The following is a 17332-nucleotide window of genomic DNA, read 5'->3' on the forward strand; positions in this document are numbered from 1 at the left end:
GGCAGGCACTGGCACAGGGTGGGCAGAGCAGCTGTGGCTGCCCCTGAATCCCTGGGAGTGTCCCAGGGTGGCTGGGAGGGTGGGCAGGCACTGGCACAGGGTGGGCAGAGCAGCTGTGGCTGCCCCTGAATCCCTGGGAGTGTCCCAGGATGGCTGGGAGGGTGGGCAGGCCCTGGCACAGGGTGGGCAGAGCAGCTGTGGCTGCCCCATCCCTGGGAGTGTCCCAGGATGGCTGGGAGGGTGGGCAGGCCCTGGCACAGGGTGGGCAGAGCAGCTGTGGCTGCCCCTGAATCCCTGGGAGTGTCCCAGGCCAGGTTGGACAGGGCTTGGAGCACCCTGGGCTGGTGGGAGGTGTCCCTGCCCATGGCAGGGGTGGAACAAGATGAGCTTTAAGGTCCCTCCCAACCCAACCCATTCCACCATTTTATGATTAAAGGAGCTGTGCCATTGACCCTCAACCCTCTGTGTTAGAGGGTCAAAATTAACAAGGGCTCTTCTCCCTCCAGTCTGCTCCAAATGGTGATTTTTTTCTCTAAGGAAGCAATAATTTTATCTTTAAGCAATTTAGGGTTGCTTAGTTGTGTCATTAATTTGAAACAAGATTTCTGTGTAATCTGAATGGCTGTGGAAGAACTCAGGGAGCAGATTCTGGTGCAGAGAGAGAATTCAGAGAGCAGTTTCTGATAATGAAGAATTCAGGGAGCAGATTCTGATAATGGGGAAAAATTCAGAGAGCAGATTCTGCTATGGATGAAGAATTCAAGGAGCAGGTTCTGATAATGGGGAAGAATTCAAGGAGCAGATTCTGCTATGGAGGAAGAATTCAGGGAGCAGATTCTGATAATGGGAAAGAATTCAGGGAGCAGATTCTGGTACAGGGGTAGAAGTCAAGGAGCAGATTCTGCTGTGAGGGGTAGAAATCAAGGAGAAGATTCTGCTAGGGATGAAAAATTCAAGGAGCAGATTCTGATCTGGAGGAAGAATTCAGGGAACAGATTCTGCTGTGGATGAAGAATTCAAGGAGCAGGTTCTGATAATGGGAAATAATTCAGGGAGCAGATTATGATATAGAGGAACAATTCAAGGAGCAGAGGGAAGAATTCAAGGAGCAGATTCTGGTAATGAAGAATTCAGGGAACAGATTCTGATAATGGGAAAGAATTCAGGGAGCAGATACTGCTATGGAGGAACAATTCAAGGAGCAGATTCCGTTATGGATGAAGAATTCAGGGAGCAGGTTCTGATAATGGGAAATAATTCAGGGAGCAAATTATGATATGGAGGAAGAATTCAAGGAGCAGATTCTGATAATGGGAAAGAATTCAGGGAGCAGATTCTGTTAAAGGAGGAAGAATTCAGGGAACAGATCCTGGTAGAGGGGTAGAAGTCAAGGAGCAGATTCTGCTTTGAGGGGTAGAAATCAAGGAGAAGATTCTGCTAGGGATGAAAAATTCAAAGATAAGATTCTGCTATGGAGGAAGAATTCATGGAGCAGGTTCCGATAATGAAGAAGCATTCAGGGAGCAGATTCTGCTATGGAGGAAGAATTCAGGGAACAGGTTCTGATAATGGAAAGAATTCAGGGAGCAGATTATGATATAGAGGAACAATTCAAGGAGCAGATTCTGATAAGAGGGAAGAATTCAAGGAGCAGATTCCGGTAACGAAGAATTCAGGGAACAGATTCTGATAATGGGAAAGAATTCAGGGAGCAGATTCTGGTATGGAGGAAGAATTCAGGGAGCAGATTCTGATAATGGGAAAGAATTCAGGGAACAGATTTTGGTACAGGGGTAGAAGTCAAGGAGCAGATTCTGCTGTGAGAGGTAGAAATCAAGGAGAAGATTCTGCTAGGGATGAAAAATTCAAGGAGCAGATTCTGATCTGGAGGAAGAATTCAGGGAACAGATTCTGCTGTGGATGAAAAATTCAAGGAGCAGATTCTGATCTGGAGGAAGAGTTCAGGGAGCAGATTCTGCTGTGGATGAAGAATTCAAGGAGCGGGTTCTGATAATGGGAAATAATTCAGGGAGCAGATTATGATATAGAGGAACAATTCAAGGTGCAGATTCTGATAAGAGGGAAGAATTCATGGAGCAGATTCTGGTAATGAAGAATTCAGGGAACAGATTCTGATAATGGGAAAGAATTCAGGGAGCAGATTCTGATATGGAGGAAGAATTCAGGGAACAGATTCTGATATGGAGGAAGAATTCAGGGAACAGATTCTGATAATGGGAAAGAATTCAGGGAGCAGATTCTGATGATGGGAAATAATTCAAGGAGCTGATTCTGATATGGAGGAAGAATTCAGGGAGCAGATTCTGATAATGGGAAAGAATTCAGGGAGCAGATTCTGATAATGGGAAAGAATTCAGGGAGCAGATTCTGATGCTGGGAAATAATTCAAGGAGCTGATTCTGATATGGAGGAAGAATTCAGGGAGCAGATTCTGATAATGGGGAAGAATTCAGGGAGCAGATTCTGATGGGAAATAATTCAAGGAGCTGATTCTGATATGGAGGAACAATTCAAGGAGCTGATTCTGATATGGAGGAAGAATTCAGGGAGCAGATTCTGATAATGGGGAAGAATTGAGGTTGCAGATTCTGGTATGGAGGAGCCAATGCCTGTCTAAAGCTCGATACCCTGGGCCAACTTTAAGTTGACCATCAAACCATCCCTCTCAAGGTGATGGCTCCCCCAGCACTGGGTTGTGGCAGGAGGAGAGGAGACTTTCCCACTGCTTGGGTTTGTGTGAATCGCCGATTGTGCAAGAAAACACACGTGTGATGTGGCTGCACGAGGGGTTGGACTCCAAAAACATCATGTGGTCCCCGAGGCTGAGCATGACTGTGGCTGCCTCTGCCAGCTCCCAAACACTCTCTGCTGGGGCACTTAAAACCTCGTCTGGGGCGAAAAAAAAACCCCTCCCGTTTGCTCCCGAAAGCGTCAACAGGAGGCAAATAATGGCAGAGCGACTTGGAGAACTTCCTGTCTCCGGGAGCATTTCTGCTGTAAACACGGGCCATGCCAAGTGCTGAGCCACTGCCCTCAGTCCAATAACAATAAATCTATTTTTTGGTTCTGCAGAGCTCTGCCTGTGTGTTTGGGAAGCGCCGAGGATGAGGCAGACGAGGCAGACCTCGTCCTCCTCTGAGCGTTTTCTCCTCCTTTCTTGCCTTGATAAAAGGAGTTGGGCTGCCCAGAATGCTGTTTAGGGGTAAACAAAGCACCTCTGGAGATGGAAAGGTTACATAGTTTCAAGAGATCTGTTTGCCCTTCAGCTTTGCTTTTTTTTTTTTAATTTGTTTTTATTTTGCTGTTTGTTTTTGTGTGCCACCCTTCAGAACTCCTGCAGTCCTGGTAAAAATGTGTCTATTTTTATATGTAGCTCTACATGTGTGTACCCACATTACAACTCCAAGGACAAGCTGCTATTTTGTCATCAGAATAAAATCCTTCTGGGAGATAAATTAGGGCTCTGGCTTCAGGGCTGGCTAGAGAAGTTGAGCAGAAGTGAGGATGCTGCAAATCAGTGGCTTACAATTGCTGTCAAGAGTCTTTTCCAGCACAGTCATGTGCAGGAAGCCACATCAGTCTGAATCAGTCTCTGTTCCCTTCTAGCAACCCTTTAGCAGCAGTAAAAAAATACTTTTTTTTTCTATTACCTTAATGCTGTGTGACTCTCCCACACTTCTTTTGCTCCCATCCTGCTTGGTTTTCCCATTGTGTTATTTCCACACAGTTTTCTCAGCCTCTCCAAATTGTTTCCTTTGTCCCTTTCCCTCCTTCCTCTATTGATTATATTCCTGTTTTGGAGAGCTGCAGCCTCTCAGCACAGGTTGGCATTCCTGTGTGAACCTTCAGCACCAGAGCAGGCTTTGGACTCAAAAAAAGAGGCACAAGGAACTATCCTAAATCCCTTTTGCCCTTTCCTACCATTCCCTCTGAGGATGGGGAGCTCCCTGCCTTGTGATGTGTGGAGGGAGCTGGAGGAGAGGCAGGAGGTTCTGGAGCCTGAGGAGAGGAGTTAGAAGGAGGGAAGCAGCTGCTTGGAAGGCTCAGTGCCATGAGAGCTCTTCAGCAGGGGGTGGTGCTTGGAGCTCCTCAGCTCCCTGAAGTTTAGGGAGGAACTGAAGGAAAAGCTTTGGCAAGGCCACGGAGTTTCCACGGGCTGGACTTTGTGCACGGCAGCTCAAACCAAGCCACGTCCGTGTCTGAGGCCACAGAGGCTGCTCTGCCTTTGAAGGCTGTCTCTGGTGGAGCTGGGCAGGTGCCAGGCTGGTAATGGCAGCGTTATCTCCCTGGCTGCTTGGATATCCATCGGGTGACCCCGGCGCTCGCCCCCGCTCGGAAATCAATGCGCGCTCCATTAGTGCGGTGACGGCGCGGAGAGGTCCTTCCTCCAGGAGAAGGAACTCGGACCAGCAGTCCCAGGGCTTGCTCCCAGGCTCCCAAAGCTCCTGGAGAAGCAAACTGGCAGGTTGTCCCTGGAGTTCTTCTGCTTTAGGCCGCTGCAGGTGGAAATCCCTCAGTGCTAAAATGCCCCTGATGGTCCTAAAAGTGCTCCTTGCAGAGCGTTGCTCTCCAGTGAGCCCACACCTTCCCTGCTCCCTGGGCCTGGAGCCGCTGGCACAGCTGTGCTGAGGGGTCACCAATTTGCATCATTCCATAGGGAAAGGAGCATGTTTGTTCCCACCTTCCAGGCTCCTGCACTGTGCCGTGGCACTGAGGTGTAGAATCACAGAGTGGTTTGGGCTGGAAGGAACGTTAAAGATCAAGTGTCATCCTCTGCCATGGGCAGGGACACCTTCCACCAGCCCAAGTTGCTCCAAGCCCTGTCCAACCTGGCCTTGGACACTTCAGGACTGGAGCACAAGTGCTGTGGGGAGAGGCTGAGGGAGCTGGGGGTGTTTAGCCTGGAGAAGAGGAGGCTCAGAGGTGACCTCAGCACTGTCTGGAACTGCCTGAAGGGAAGTTCTGGCCAGGTGGGGGTTGGTCTCTTCTCCCAGGCACTCAGCAATAGGACAAGGGGGCACGATGGGCTCAAGCTCTGCCAGGGGAAATTGAAGTTGGAGAGCAGAAAGAAATTCTTTGCAGAGAGAGTGCTCAGGGATTGGAATGGGCTGCCCAGAGAGGGGGTGGATTCCCCATCCCTGGAGGTTTTTCAGCTGAGCTTGGCCGTGGCACTGAGTGCCATGATCTGGTAAAGGGACTGGAGTTGGCCCAAGGGTTGGACTTGATGATCTCAGAGCTCTTTTCCAACCCAATTGATTCTATGATTCTGTGATCCCTGGGAACCCTGTACCAGGGCCTGTCCACCCTCAAAGGGGTCCACCCCACCTAAACCCACCCTCTGTCAGTGGGAAGCCATTCCCTGTTGTCCTGTCACTACATGGCCTTGTAAATATTCCCTCTCCAGTGGAACAAAATTCTCCCCTCATCCCAAAACCTGCAGCCACCAGCCAACAGTGCCAGAGGATCTCCAGGTGCTGGGGCCACCAGTACTGGGGACTCTGTCACCTCACCATGGCCATCCCCCTTTGAGGAGGTGCAGGCAGGGACCCCCCTGATGCTGTCGGAGGGTGGGTGAACTCTGAGCAACTGGTCCCAGATGAGACCATCCTGAGGAGAGGGGACAGAGGGCTAAGGCTGTGGGTTGGGGCCAGCTGATCCTGCTGAGCTGCTGAGCTTGTGGCCTCGAGGGCTTGAGGAAGCCCCCTCAGATACCCACCAGGCACCACCTGTATCGGTGGGGTGGAAGGGGCGTAATTTGGGACTTAATCCCACAGCTAAATCCTCTCGTGAATCTGGGCCTTAACCTTTTCATGTCTCTGTCATCCCTATAAAGTCTGGGTGATAATTTCTACCTCAAAAAGCTTATGAATGGTCTGAAATTATAGCTGGGCTCAGGACTATCATTAGGCTTAAGGATCCCAAGGCGTTTTCTGTGAGAAGGTGGGAGCTTTGCATTGAAGTCTTTTCATTCTGAGCTGTCCTTTCCCTCTGGTGTTCCTGTTGCAGTTTTTCCCTTTCCCTGAACTCTTCAGCAGTGACACAGCAGTTTGCTGAAGGGTCATTTCTTCATTCCACTCACAGAGCTGGATGCACTTCGTGGATGCCAAACAATTTTCAGACACTCCCTAAACAGCCCAAGCTCTGCCACAGACAAGCACTTTGTTTAAAACAAAAATGATTTTCCACTGAGAAAAAAAAAATCCAAATTCTCTGATAATTAGTGTGGCACAGCTTGGAATCAGAGGTTCAGGTTTTGGGGTAGGCCACTCACAGGAGAATCAGAGATTTCCATTTCCACCCTCTGCAAATCTGTGTTCAAACATTAGTGGCACATATTGAATATGTGCATTTCAAGTCTTGCAAATATTTTCAATCTAAGCATTGATTCTAAAGGCTCAAACTGAGATCTCCTTGTGTTGTCACTCTGTGCAGGGCCAGGCACCCCCCAGCATTTATTCTTCCTGTGCTGTAATTACTGTCTCCACCCAAGTTCATAAGAATTTTATGGTGGTTACTGCAGCAGCTCCACTTAGAGGTAGAGTCTGCTTGGCTTTTCCATTAAAAGGTCTTCCTTCCCCCCACACCTGTCTTTTAATGCTTTAATCCACTTTGCAAGCTTCATCTTCAGGCTTGCAGCCTGAGGAGGCTTCCCAGCCCAAAACTTCACTTTCAACAGGTCACTTGGGTTGTCTTTCAGGACAGAAGGGAAAAACCATTCAACAAATACTGTTGTAACTCTTATACATAAACCACCTCCACCACAAAGCCCAAAGCTGGTATTTAACCAGGACTTAGACCTTCAGATGCTGAAGTACAAATAATGCTCCTGGCAGCCAAATTCCTCCCACAGCTTGAAATAGTCTCCCTTCTGAAACAGGACATCCCAACACAGGGGGATTCCTGGTGGTTTGGTGTTTGTGGCTTGTTGGTGTTGGCAGACAACGTGACTCAGGTCTGTGCCAGCTACTGGGTGTCATCCTCAGCTGCCACTTCTGTCCCTCTGCCCCTCAGGTGAGCTCCACCTGCAGAGCTGCCCCAGCCCTGGGGGCAGCACAGGGAGGACATGGAGCTGCTGGAGAGGCCAGAGGAGAACCCAGGATGGGCAGAGGATGGAGCAGCTCTGCTGGGAGGAAAGGCTGGCACAGCTGGCATTGGCCAGCCTGGAGAAGAGAAGCTTTGGGGGGACCTCAGTGTGGCCTTCCAGGAGCTGAAGGAGCCACAGGAAAGATGGAGAGAGACCATTTGCAAGGGCTGGAGGGACAGGACAAGGGGAATGGCTTCAAACTGCCAGAGGGCAGGGATAAGTGGGATATGGGGCAGGAATTGCTGGCTGGGAGGGTGGGCAGGCCCTGGCACAGGTTGGGCAGAGCAGCTGTGGCTGCCCCATCCCTGGGAGTGTCCCAGGCCAGGTTGGACAGGGCTTGGAGCAGCCTGGGCTGGTGGGACGTGTCCCTGCCATGGCAGGGGGTGGAACAAGATGATCTTTAATGTTCCTTCAAACACAAACCATTCTGGGATTCTGTTGTAGGACATCCTGTCTTCAAAGACCTCCTCCTTGTCACCTCAATCCCAAATCTTTTCTTCTCCTGTGTGAGTTGAATTTGTGTCCTCTCCCAAATATTCAGGGTTATTCTCCTACCTGTCTTCTGCTGCATCTCCTCCCTGGCCAATGGTCATGACCAGTTACCACCCACACTCTGTATCTCCTGCTGCTACAACTGCCACAATCTTTTAAAATCTAAACAGCATAAACTTTGCTTTTGTGGCACCTCTGCTTGAAGCAATTCCACAGGGAAAATTCCAGGGAAGTAACAGAAGCAGCAACCTGGGTGGGGGAACCATGAAGGACCCCCGTGGATAACGATGCCTTATGTCTAACACCGTAAATATGGACATTTCCCAGGAATGCCTTTCAAATCCAAGTTTTCCTGAGGAGAGAAGGGCCAGCAGTACCTTTTGCCCCCTTTTCCAGGCTGTCAGGGACAAGCACAGAGGCCCCTGTGAGATCAGGGCTGTCCTGCCACAGGATGGGGAAGCGAAACCTCTCGTGGGCCCAGAAGTGAAACTGGTGCACAGAAACCTTTGGCAAACCAAAATGTCAACATCTTCCCCCTCCTCCCCCCCAAAAAAAAATAAAAAACACAGGGAGAAAAACTTGTAGCTATTTTAGTGAGCTGAGTCTCACCCTTGCAAGGCTTGACACCAATTCCTGTTGTGCAAGGGGCAGTCACTCCTTCAGGTGAAGTGCTGATGTGGTTGTTGCTACAGGAATGGATAAAATGCAGCATTCCAGTAAAAATGTGGCTTTTAACTTGGCAGTGACACGTTTGGGGGTTGATGGTTGCTGGCATTTTTTGTTTATTCCATCAGGAAGATGTTCTCCTGTTTCTCTGAGGAAAGGGATTTGAATGTTGGTACCACCACAGCAGAGCAAAAGTGAGGAAAAGTGACTTCAGAACCTCCTTCAGGTCTCCTCAAGGGAGTTGAGATCCCAGGGAGCACTCCCAGACTCCTCCAGGGAAACTTCCCAAGATGTTTTTGCTCTTTTGGTAGCAGCTCTGTATTCTGAGATCCACTTGAGACTTCCCTGAGGATCTCCCAGTCTTTCCATCTCTTGGTTTAGGCTCTTGATATCCCAGACAGGAGCTCCAGATTCCTGCAGGAAGCTGCCTGGGATGATTTTTCTCTTACAGCAGAACCTGCATCTTCAGGATCTCCCTGGAACTCCTCTCAGGCATTTCCTGGAGTCTTCCCATGTCTCCTCTAAGGAGCTCAGATCCCAGGTAGCAACCCCAGACAACTCCAAGGAAACCATGCATGGGAATTCTCCAGTACAAAGGGAAACCTGTGGTGACAGGGGCAGATTTTTTGCATCCCTGCTGTGTCTGATGACAAGGGACACCATCACCAGCACGTGTCTGCTGGCCCAGCTGCTCAGGGCCTGACTCAGCTCCATTTTAGCAGCTGTGAGTTACACCAAGTGTGAAAGCAGCTTCTTCTGCATCTGCTGCTGAAAATATTTCATGTCTGCAGGTCCCACCTCAGGGGTTTGGACTCCTGAAATAATGTCAGGGAAAATGACAACCAGGGACTGTCCTTATCACCCAGATAAAAGTAAAACTCAATTTCAGTGCCTGCTTGGGTTGACAGAATTTCCATTCATGCAACTTCTTTTCAGTGGTGTAATTTTAGCAGCTTAAGACAGTTCCTGTGTTGCCTCAGGTTAAATGTACCTAAATAATTGGGACTTTTTGGCTAAGTACCATTATTTTGCCTCCACCAAAATAATCCTTTGAAGTAATTCCACCCCAAGACACAACCTTCTTGTGGCCTTCTAGCTCTGGGAATGCCACAGCAGGGCAGGCAGGTGGCTCTGCTGCTCTCCCCCACAGCTTTTGAGTTGTTAGCCAGGAAAAAAAAGCTTGGAGAAAATGGACATGGAGGGAAAGAGTGTGAGGTGCATGTCTTGGATAAGCACTGAATAGTCTGCAGGGAGCTGGGAAGGAAAGGGAAGGGGAAAAGTCAGCACCAGCCACGTTCCTGCAAAATCAAACTGCTTCTCCACTCATTGCAAAAAAAAAAAAAAAATCAGTATTTCCTAACTGGGTCCAAGTTTTGCAGCAGGGCTGTTTTGGCCCCATAAAAATCCAGAACAAAACCCCTATTGATTTAGTGCCCTGGAGATTTCATTCTGGGTAAGCAGATGCTGTGTAAACACAGATATAAGAACTTCCTGGAGTGAGACACTCCACAGAAATGTTCAGCAGGGCACCTTTTGTGCTGAGCCAGGGCTGCTTTGGCAGGAGGCAAAGGGCTGGAATTCCCAAAACTCCCACTTGACACACGTTTACACCTGCAAGACATCCCTAAAAATACACCAACAGCTCTGCTGCCCCTGCAGCTGATTTCCATGGGCAGCTCTTGGAATCACAGGATGGTTTGGGTTGGGAGGGACCTTAAATCCCATCCAGTCTCACCTTCTGCCTTGGGCAGGGACACCTCCCATCAGCCCAGGCTGCTCCAAGCCCTGTCCAGCCTGGCCTTGGACACTCCCAGGGATGGGGCAGCCACAGCTGCTCTGCCCACCCTGTGCCAGGGCCTGCCCACCCTCCCAGCCAGCAATTCCTTCCCAATATCCCATCTAACCCAGCCCCTCTTTCAGCTTATGGCCATTCCCCTTCTCCTGTCCCTCCATGCCCTTGACAATAGTCCCTCTCCACATCTTTTGGAGCCCTTTATGTCCTGGAAGGGGCCCCAAGGTCTCCCTTGCCTTTCTTTGGGCAAACAGCCCAATTTGCTGCCCTCTCCCCTTTTATGTCTTTGGACTGTTGGTCTGAGGTGTTCAGAACTCATCAACCATTTCCATTGTGGTGGCAGATGAGGTGAATGGCAGGTTCATTTCCTATTTAAATTCAGTGGTATCTGTGGTGCTGATGGTAAATAAATCATGTTATTTTTTTTTTGCTGCTGCTGTTTATTCCAGCTGCAGCTTCTCTCTGATGAAACAGCCACTGGACCAAACACAACAGGCCAAGTTTTTATTCTGACCGTTCAAAACCATCAGCGGGGACAGGATAAAAAAAGTCACCGTCTGAGCACAGAATTTGGACTCGTTGGGGCTTTTTTTGCAGCTTGAACACCTGCAAAAAACTTGCCCTGGTGTGATGAGCAGCAGTTAACTAATGAAGGGTCAAATTATGTCGGCCCTTCTCATCCTGTTGATTAGATCTGGAGTGCTCAGGGACTTAAGAACAGCAAAAGTTGGCCCCGGTGTTGATGTCTGAGAATGGATATTGTGGGGTGTGTGTTCCCTCCTGCCCAGGGTTGCAGACAGACAGGTTATTAAAATGCACTGGCTGTCTTGACTTTGGCAGATCCCCAGCAAATCCCTCAGTTGTGAGAAACTGTAAAGATGGATAAAATTGCTCATTTAGCAATGGTTTAGTGCTGCAGGTACATGAGCACTAAAAAGTAGAAGCTGGATAAAAAAAGGAATCCTAATCTTTCTTATTACAACCTGGAATTCCCTCCCTAATATAATAGAAATGTCTGTAATGCAATTTGTGCTGCATTTGTGCATTACATTTCATAGTTTTCCACCTATACCTTTTGTCCTTGTCAGCACAGACGTTCTTGGCTCCTTTCCTTTTCTTTCTTCTTCTTTTTATCTAATAATTTACTGTAACAATTTCAAAAAAAAAATTGCAAAAGCGAAAACCACCAAACAAATCTAATGACACATCTGTGATCAGCAGAAAAAAATCCCAAAAGCAAAATAGAGTGATTGCAACAGCCTCATCCCTTGGCCTGAGTTCCCTCTCCTCCCTCCAGGGCCAAACTTCGGAAGCTTTAACTCCATTTTTTCTGTCCTCCTTTGGATGAACCTTCATCAGTGGAATCAATCAATGGCTCTTTCTGCTTGGGGAAAAAAGTGAATTAAAATGAAATAATAGGTTCAAGTTGTGGCCTCTCTTCCCTACGCTGTGTCTGTCCACAATTTCTGTTGCATCTGCACAGGCAGCCACTGATATTTGCAGTGTTCCTTCCCACCCCCAGCCCAGCTGGTCCCGACACTGCTCAGGGATGACTAAACCAACACTCAGGATCTTCATGTGACCATGTTGTCACTTGGGAGTCTTTTTTTTTCTTTTTCCCCTCTTGGTTCCTCTCAGACATTCCCAGGGGCTCAGCTCACGAGCCTGTTGCTCCCTCTAGAGCCCTTCAGGCTGTTCTGGAGGACCACTGGAGTCCTGGGAGGTGTGACCTCGCTGCTTCTTCTGCCTCCAGCCTCTGGCAGGTGGGATGGACATGGAAAATGGGCTTTAAATTCCTGTATTTCAGCGCAGAGCAAAGGTATAACACTGTCAGAGGCCTCATTCTTGGAGGCTGATCGTGGAATCATGGAATGGTTTGGGTTGGGAGGGGCCTTAATACTCCTCTTGTTCCATCCCTTGCCATGGGCAGGGACACCTTTCAGTAGACCAGGCTGCTCATTTACCAGATCAGGTTGATATTCACCTTCTGGTGGTCCAGGAATAGTATTGGTGAGCAGGTCCTGACAGAATTATTTATGTTGGCAAAGCCCTACCAGCCCCTGGAGCCCACCCTGTGCCCGATGCCCACCTTGTCCCCCAGCCCAGATCACTCAGTGCCACAGCCAGTCTTGCCTTGGGCACCTCCAGGGCTGGGCACTCCAAACCTCCCTGGGCAGCCCCTGCCAGTGCCTGCCCACCCTTTCCAGGGAATAATCCCTCCTGATGTCCAACCTGACCCTCCCTTGGCACAGCTTGAGGCTGTTTCCTCTTGTCCTGTCACTTGTTTCCCGGCAGAAGAGGCCAAATCACACATTTTTCCATTCTCCTGCAGGTAGAACATTGTGCTTTGTGATTCCTCTTAAACTCTTGCAGCTTTTCATAGTCAAGGGATCTCAGGAGCCATCCTGTAAAGTCATCTGAGGTTCAATCTGTCTGAGGTGCTGGAGTGCCCAGCCCTGGAGGTGCCCAAGGCAGGACTGGCCGTGGCACTGAGTGCTCTGGGCTGGGGGACAAGGTGGGCATCGGGCACAGGGTGGGCTCCAGGGGCTGTCAGGGCTGTGCCAAGGTGGGCATTGGGCACAGGGTGGGCTCCAGGGGCTGGCAGGGCTTTGCCAAGGTGGGCATTGGGCACAGGGTGGGCTCCAGGGGCTGTCAGGGCTGTGCCAAGGTGGGCATCGGGCACAGGGTGGGCTCCAGGGGCTGGCAGGGCTTTGCCAAGGTGGGCATTGGGCACAGGGTGGGTTCCAGGGGCTGGCAGGGCTGTGCCAAGGTGGGCATTGGGCACAGGGTGGGCTCCAGGGGCTGGCAGGGCTTTGCCAAGGTGGGCATCGGGCACAGGGTGGGCTCCATGGGCTGGGAGGGACTTTCCATAACTTATTCTGGGATTCTGTGACTTCAGCTGACAAATCCACAGTGACACTTGAGGGCACTTTTCATAGTTCAGTCTCTACCAAACCCACCAACAGAAGTCCACATTTCAGAAGTCACTGTTTTATCCTGGCCAGAAATGCTTCTGTTTCCATTACTTTTTCTGGAAGGTTCTGACCTTAAAGCTCTTGCAAAAAACAAACATTACCAAGCAATTTTTCCTACCCTGGTTGTGAGGGAAGAGCTGATGGGAGCACTGAGTCCTGTGCTCTGCCCTCACACATGGCAGGTCTTGATGTCTGTGGGAAGGGTTTCCAAAGGCACAGCCTGTCCCACCTCCAGACAATTCAATCCTTGTGCTCAGGAGATGCCATATATTAGGAATACCTGCCTAATGTTGGGAACTGCCAGGAGGGGAACAGTGTCTGAAGTAATTCTTGGAGCCCAGCAAGGCACAGCTTGACACTGATGTCACCCGTCAGCCACTTTGCCACGATGACACAGCAATGATTGGCTTCAGTTTCCTGAGGCACAGATCACACACCTGGGCTAATTTGTGCTTGGTTTTCCATGGATTTATGGGAATGTTTAACCCAAGGAGCCTCAGATTTTGCTGTTGGCTCCTGCTGCTTTCCTGTCACTGCCAGGACATCATCAAATTGTCGTCGTGACTAGTGGAGGAATCCAAACAATGTCAGAGTTTCTGAGTGACCTCCTGTGGTCTTTGGTCCCTTTTACAGCCACTGGAGAGGTCAGTCCCTCACCTGGGCTGTCTGACTCAGTTTTGGGCAGTCTGTAGGTGCACACACACGTGTGTAAGTGTATTATGCAAGTGTAGGTTGAGAATAAAAGTCTGTTTCATGGTTGTACCATAACACATAAAAGCAAGGAGGAGACCTTTGTTGTCCTTGCTGTCATCCCCAAACAGGTATATCCATAAAACACAGATTTCCCTGACAATACTTCCCATCTAAATGCACCTTTTCAACCAGAGCCATAAAGGATGAATAATGCAGAAGGAATAAAACCACTTAATAAAGCCCAATGTAAATGAAACAGAACAACCAGAGGAGAAAAAAAACCCCAGCCAGAATTATTGGTAAGAGCAGTGAGTGGCACGGAGGTTTATGGTTCTATAGGCCTGTGGTTAACCAGTATGTGGTTAATGAATAGTCTTCTGTCAACAAGAAATAAGTGAAGTGTCTTCCTGCTTTTGCCAGCTTGTGTCACAGCCTCACACGGGCCCAGAGATTGTCTGTTCTGCAGAAAATCCTCAAAGTTCCTTCACCTCCCTCTTCTTTTTTCTGGTCTTGCAGACTGAGATCAGCTCAGTTGGTTAAAGCTTGGTTGTAATAACTCCAAGGTCATGGGTTCAATCCCCTGTGTGGGCCACTGACTTAAGAGTTGGACTGGATGATTCTTGAGGGTCCCTTCCAACTCAGAACAGTCTGGGATTCTAGTCTGTGACTGGCAGTGTGACCAGATTTTAGTACCTTTCACTGTTATTGTTTGGGGGGATTCCTGCATTTATTTTCTATACAGAAATTGGGGGGGTGTGAGTGTTTCCTGCATTGGGGGGTTTCCTGCATTGGGGGGTTTCCTGCATTGGAGGGTTTCCTGCATTTATTTTATATACAGAAATTTCTCAAGAGTCTTCTAAAGAAATAAATCAACTGCATGTTCTAGCAGATGAGCAGTTGTCAAAGAAAAACCCAAAACTAGGAGAAAGATGGAAATCCTGCAGATTAGTAAAGAGAATTTCAAAGTCTCCTTCAGTCTCAGTGATCTGAGTGTTGTGTGTGATGATACAGAGAAACCATATTTTGGAAAAAAGGAAAATCTACAGGAGCTTCTCTGATATTTGTGAAGTTTCATGTGGTGGGTGGTAAAGTTTTTTGGAGGGAAGTTTATCAGAATTTATTAGTGATGCCTCCTGGAAAGATCTGTAGTGCTGGCAGGGAAAGATGAATAAAACTGCAAAGGTTTATCATGTCTTGTGGTATTTAAAGATTGTCAAGAGCCATCCTGGCACACCATTAACAGCAGAGCAGGAGCTGCATTAGGAGCACTATTGAATTGCAAGGGGATGCACATGGGGAGGGGGGATGAGGTTGCTGCTACAGGCAGGCATTTATATTCACATTTATATTTATATTTACATTTATTTATATGACTAAATGAAGCAAACAATAGAAATGGGAAGGTTTGGAAGGGAAGAAACTCAGCACTCAGCAGGGCTGGAGCCAAGTGGCAAAATGATGAGCCCAAAGGAGGAGAACCTCAATTTTCTTACAACAACTCCTGGTTATCTAACTGGGGGTGATGCCCCCTGATGTCTCTTGCTGATAACAAAGATTCCTGGCAGGATCTGAGCCCTCTGATGCTGAGATAACTGTGCTGAACCTGCTGACAGGCAAGGTTTTTATTGTTGCTCAGGCACAGGTGAGGTCTTAGCAGAGATGCAGAATGTTACTTTAGTTACTTCAAAAATGCCAGGAGTAAATCCAGGGGCATCAGGACTTTCCCCAACACAGAGCTGTGCCATGCACATAATTTGGAAAAGGCCTGCACTGTTTTCCTGCTGAATAATAGAGAAACTGAGCATTATGCTCTGCTGTGCCTTCAGAAAATGTTTTAATTCTCTGTGGACGACCTGTAGGAATATTTTTATCTTTTCCATCCCCTTGTTTCTTGCCATTTCAGCAGCAGATGATTCTTAAAGGGTTCTAGGTCACAATATGGACTTGATCTCCTGGTAGCCTCAACCACAAAGTGTGGGATTTTACGATGTGAGCCCCCAACTCTCTTTAATTTTAACGAGTGCTGGTGATCAGATTCCCGTGGCTGTTTTGGAAGAGTCAGCCCCAGTTTCTCTGAACTACCACCCTTTAGAAAGCACAGATAACGTCCCAGCAGTCCTGCATATCAGATAAGCTCCAACTATTAGAGGGAACCTCCTTTTTTATATACAAACAGAGCGTAGATCATTTAAATAGAAATTAATTTTTTTCCCTGAAAGCTTTGAGCAGTTGCCACAGAGGGAGTGAATCCAGCCCTGGGATTCATGAATCCAACCCCATTCTCTGGCACAGCTTTATCTTCAGCTGAAATGTTGCAGTGCCATTTGGGGTGTTTGAGTGCTACCAGAAATGAGTTTTCCTTTCTCAACTAATGCTCAGTAACCTCTTTTTTTTTTTTTTTTTCTTCCTGTTGCAGGGAAAAGCTTCACCTTGACAATCACAGTCTTCACAAACCCCCCCCAGGTGGCCACATACCACAGAGCCATCAAGATAACAGTGGATGGACCTCGAGAACCCAGAAGTAAGTGAGCTCAGGACCAGCATTTGCAGAGGGATAAACTCATGGTTTAGTGTAGGGGTTCACAAAATCCAGCATTATCCAATGCATGTGGAGCAGGGGGGAATATCTGGAGCTACAAATGGCTTTATTGATGCCTTCCAGAAGTTTTATTTTTCATGAGTGTCCAGCAGCTGATCCAGGACATGACTTGCATTTCTAAAGTACCTACCAAGGGCTCCCTTGGATCCCAGCCAAGAGCTGACAGAAAGGATGCTGGTAAAAGGTGGGCAGAGGAATCCTGACACATCATTTCTTGCTAGGCTTGCCTTTCAGTAGTTAAAGAGGATTTGAAAGCATTGGAAACCAATATGTCATTGATCCAAGTCTTCAAGCTCAGCCACCCTGCAAAGATAAATAAATGCCTGAGGAGGGTTTGGCCTCGTGGAGCTCCCTGTGCCTCACACTGTGCCCCAGCTTAGGGCAACTCACTGGCACAGCCAGGAAATCTTCCCTCTTTTCTTCCTTCCGTTTTTGAAAAGAGTGAAGGGCAGGGAGGAGATGAAGGGTTTGATGTCCCCAGGGAGCACCTGTGCCTTTCCCATGGCTGGTTGTTTTGTTCAGGTGGTGAGAGCAGGTTGTGCTGTCTGTGGGGAGCAGTGAAGGGAGGGTGGGGCAGATGGGCAGGGAGAGGTCATTGAGTCACAGAATGGTTTGGGATGGAAGGGACATTAGAGATCATCCAGTTCCAAACCTCTGCCATGGGCAGGGACACCTCCCACCAGCCCAGGCTGCTCCAAGCCCTGTCCAACCTGGCCTGGGACACTCCCAGGGATGGGGCAGCCACAGCTGCTCTGCCCAACCTGTGCCAGGGCCTCACAATCCTTCACAGGGAGGAATTTCTTCCTAACATCTAATCTTAACCCCACTCTCTGTCAGTTTGAAGCCATTCCCCTTGTCCTGTCCCTCCAGCCCTTGGGAATGGTCTCTCTCCCTCTTTCTTGGGGCTCCTTCAGCTCCTGGAAGGCCACCCTGAGGTCCCCCCAAAGCTTCTCCTCTCCAGGCTGGCCAATGCCAGCTGTGCCAGCCTTTGCTCCCAGCAGAGCTGCTCC

General features: G+C 48.8%; 1 protein-coding gene across 4 annotated transcripts in view; it reads left to right on the plus strand.

Annotated features, from left to right (window-relative positions):
- RUNX1 (RUNX family transcription factor 1) overlaps positions 1-17332 on the plus strand; it is a 202566-nt gene that overhangs the window by 116332 nt on the left and 68902 nt on the right. For all 4 annotated transcript variants that reach the window (XM_071567259.1, XM_071567284.1, XM_071567268.1 and 1 more), the window contains one exon: positions 16140-16244. In XM_071567259.1, coding sequence (XP_071423360.1) covers positions 16140-16244 — 105 coding nt within the window. The remainder of the gene's footprint in view (positions 1-16139; positions 16245-17332) is intronic.

The sequence above is a fragment of the Pithys albifrons genome, chromosome 1, assembly GCF_047495875.1.
Source record: "Pithys albifrons albifrons isolate INPA30051 chromosome 1, PitAlb_v1, whole genome shotgun sequence".
Classification (NCBI taxonomy): domain Eukaryota; kingdom Metazoa; phylum Chordata; class Aves; order Passeriformes; family Thamnophilidae; genus Pithys; species Pithys albifrons.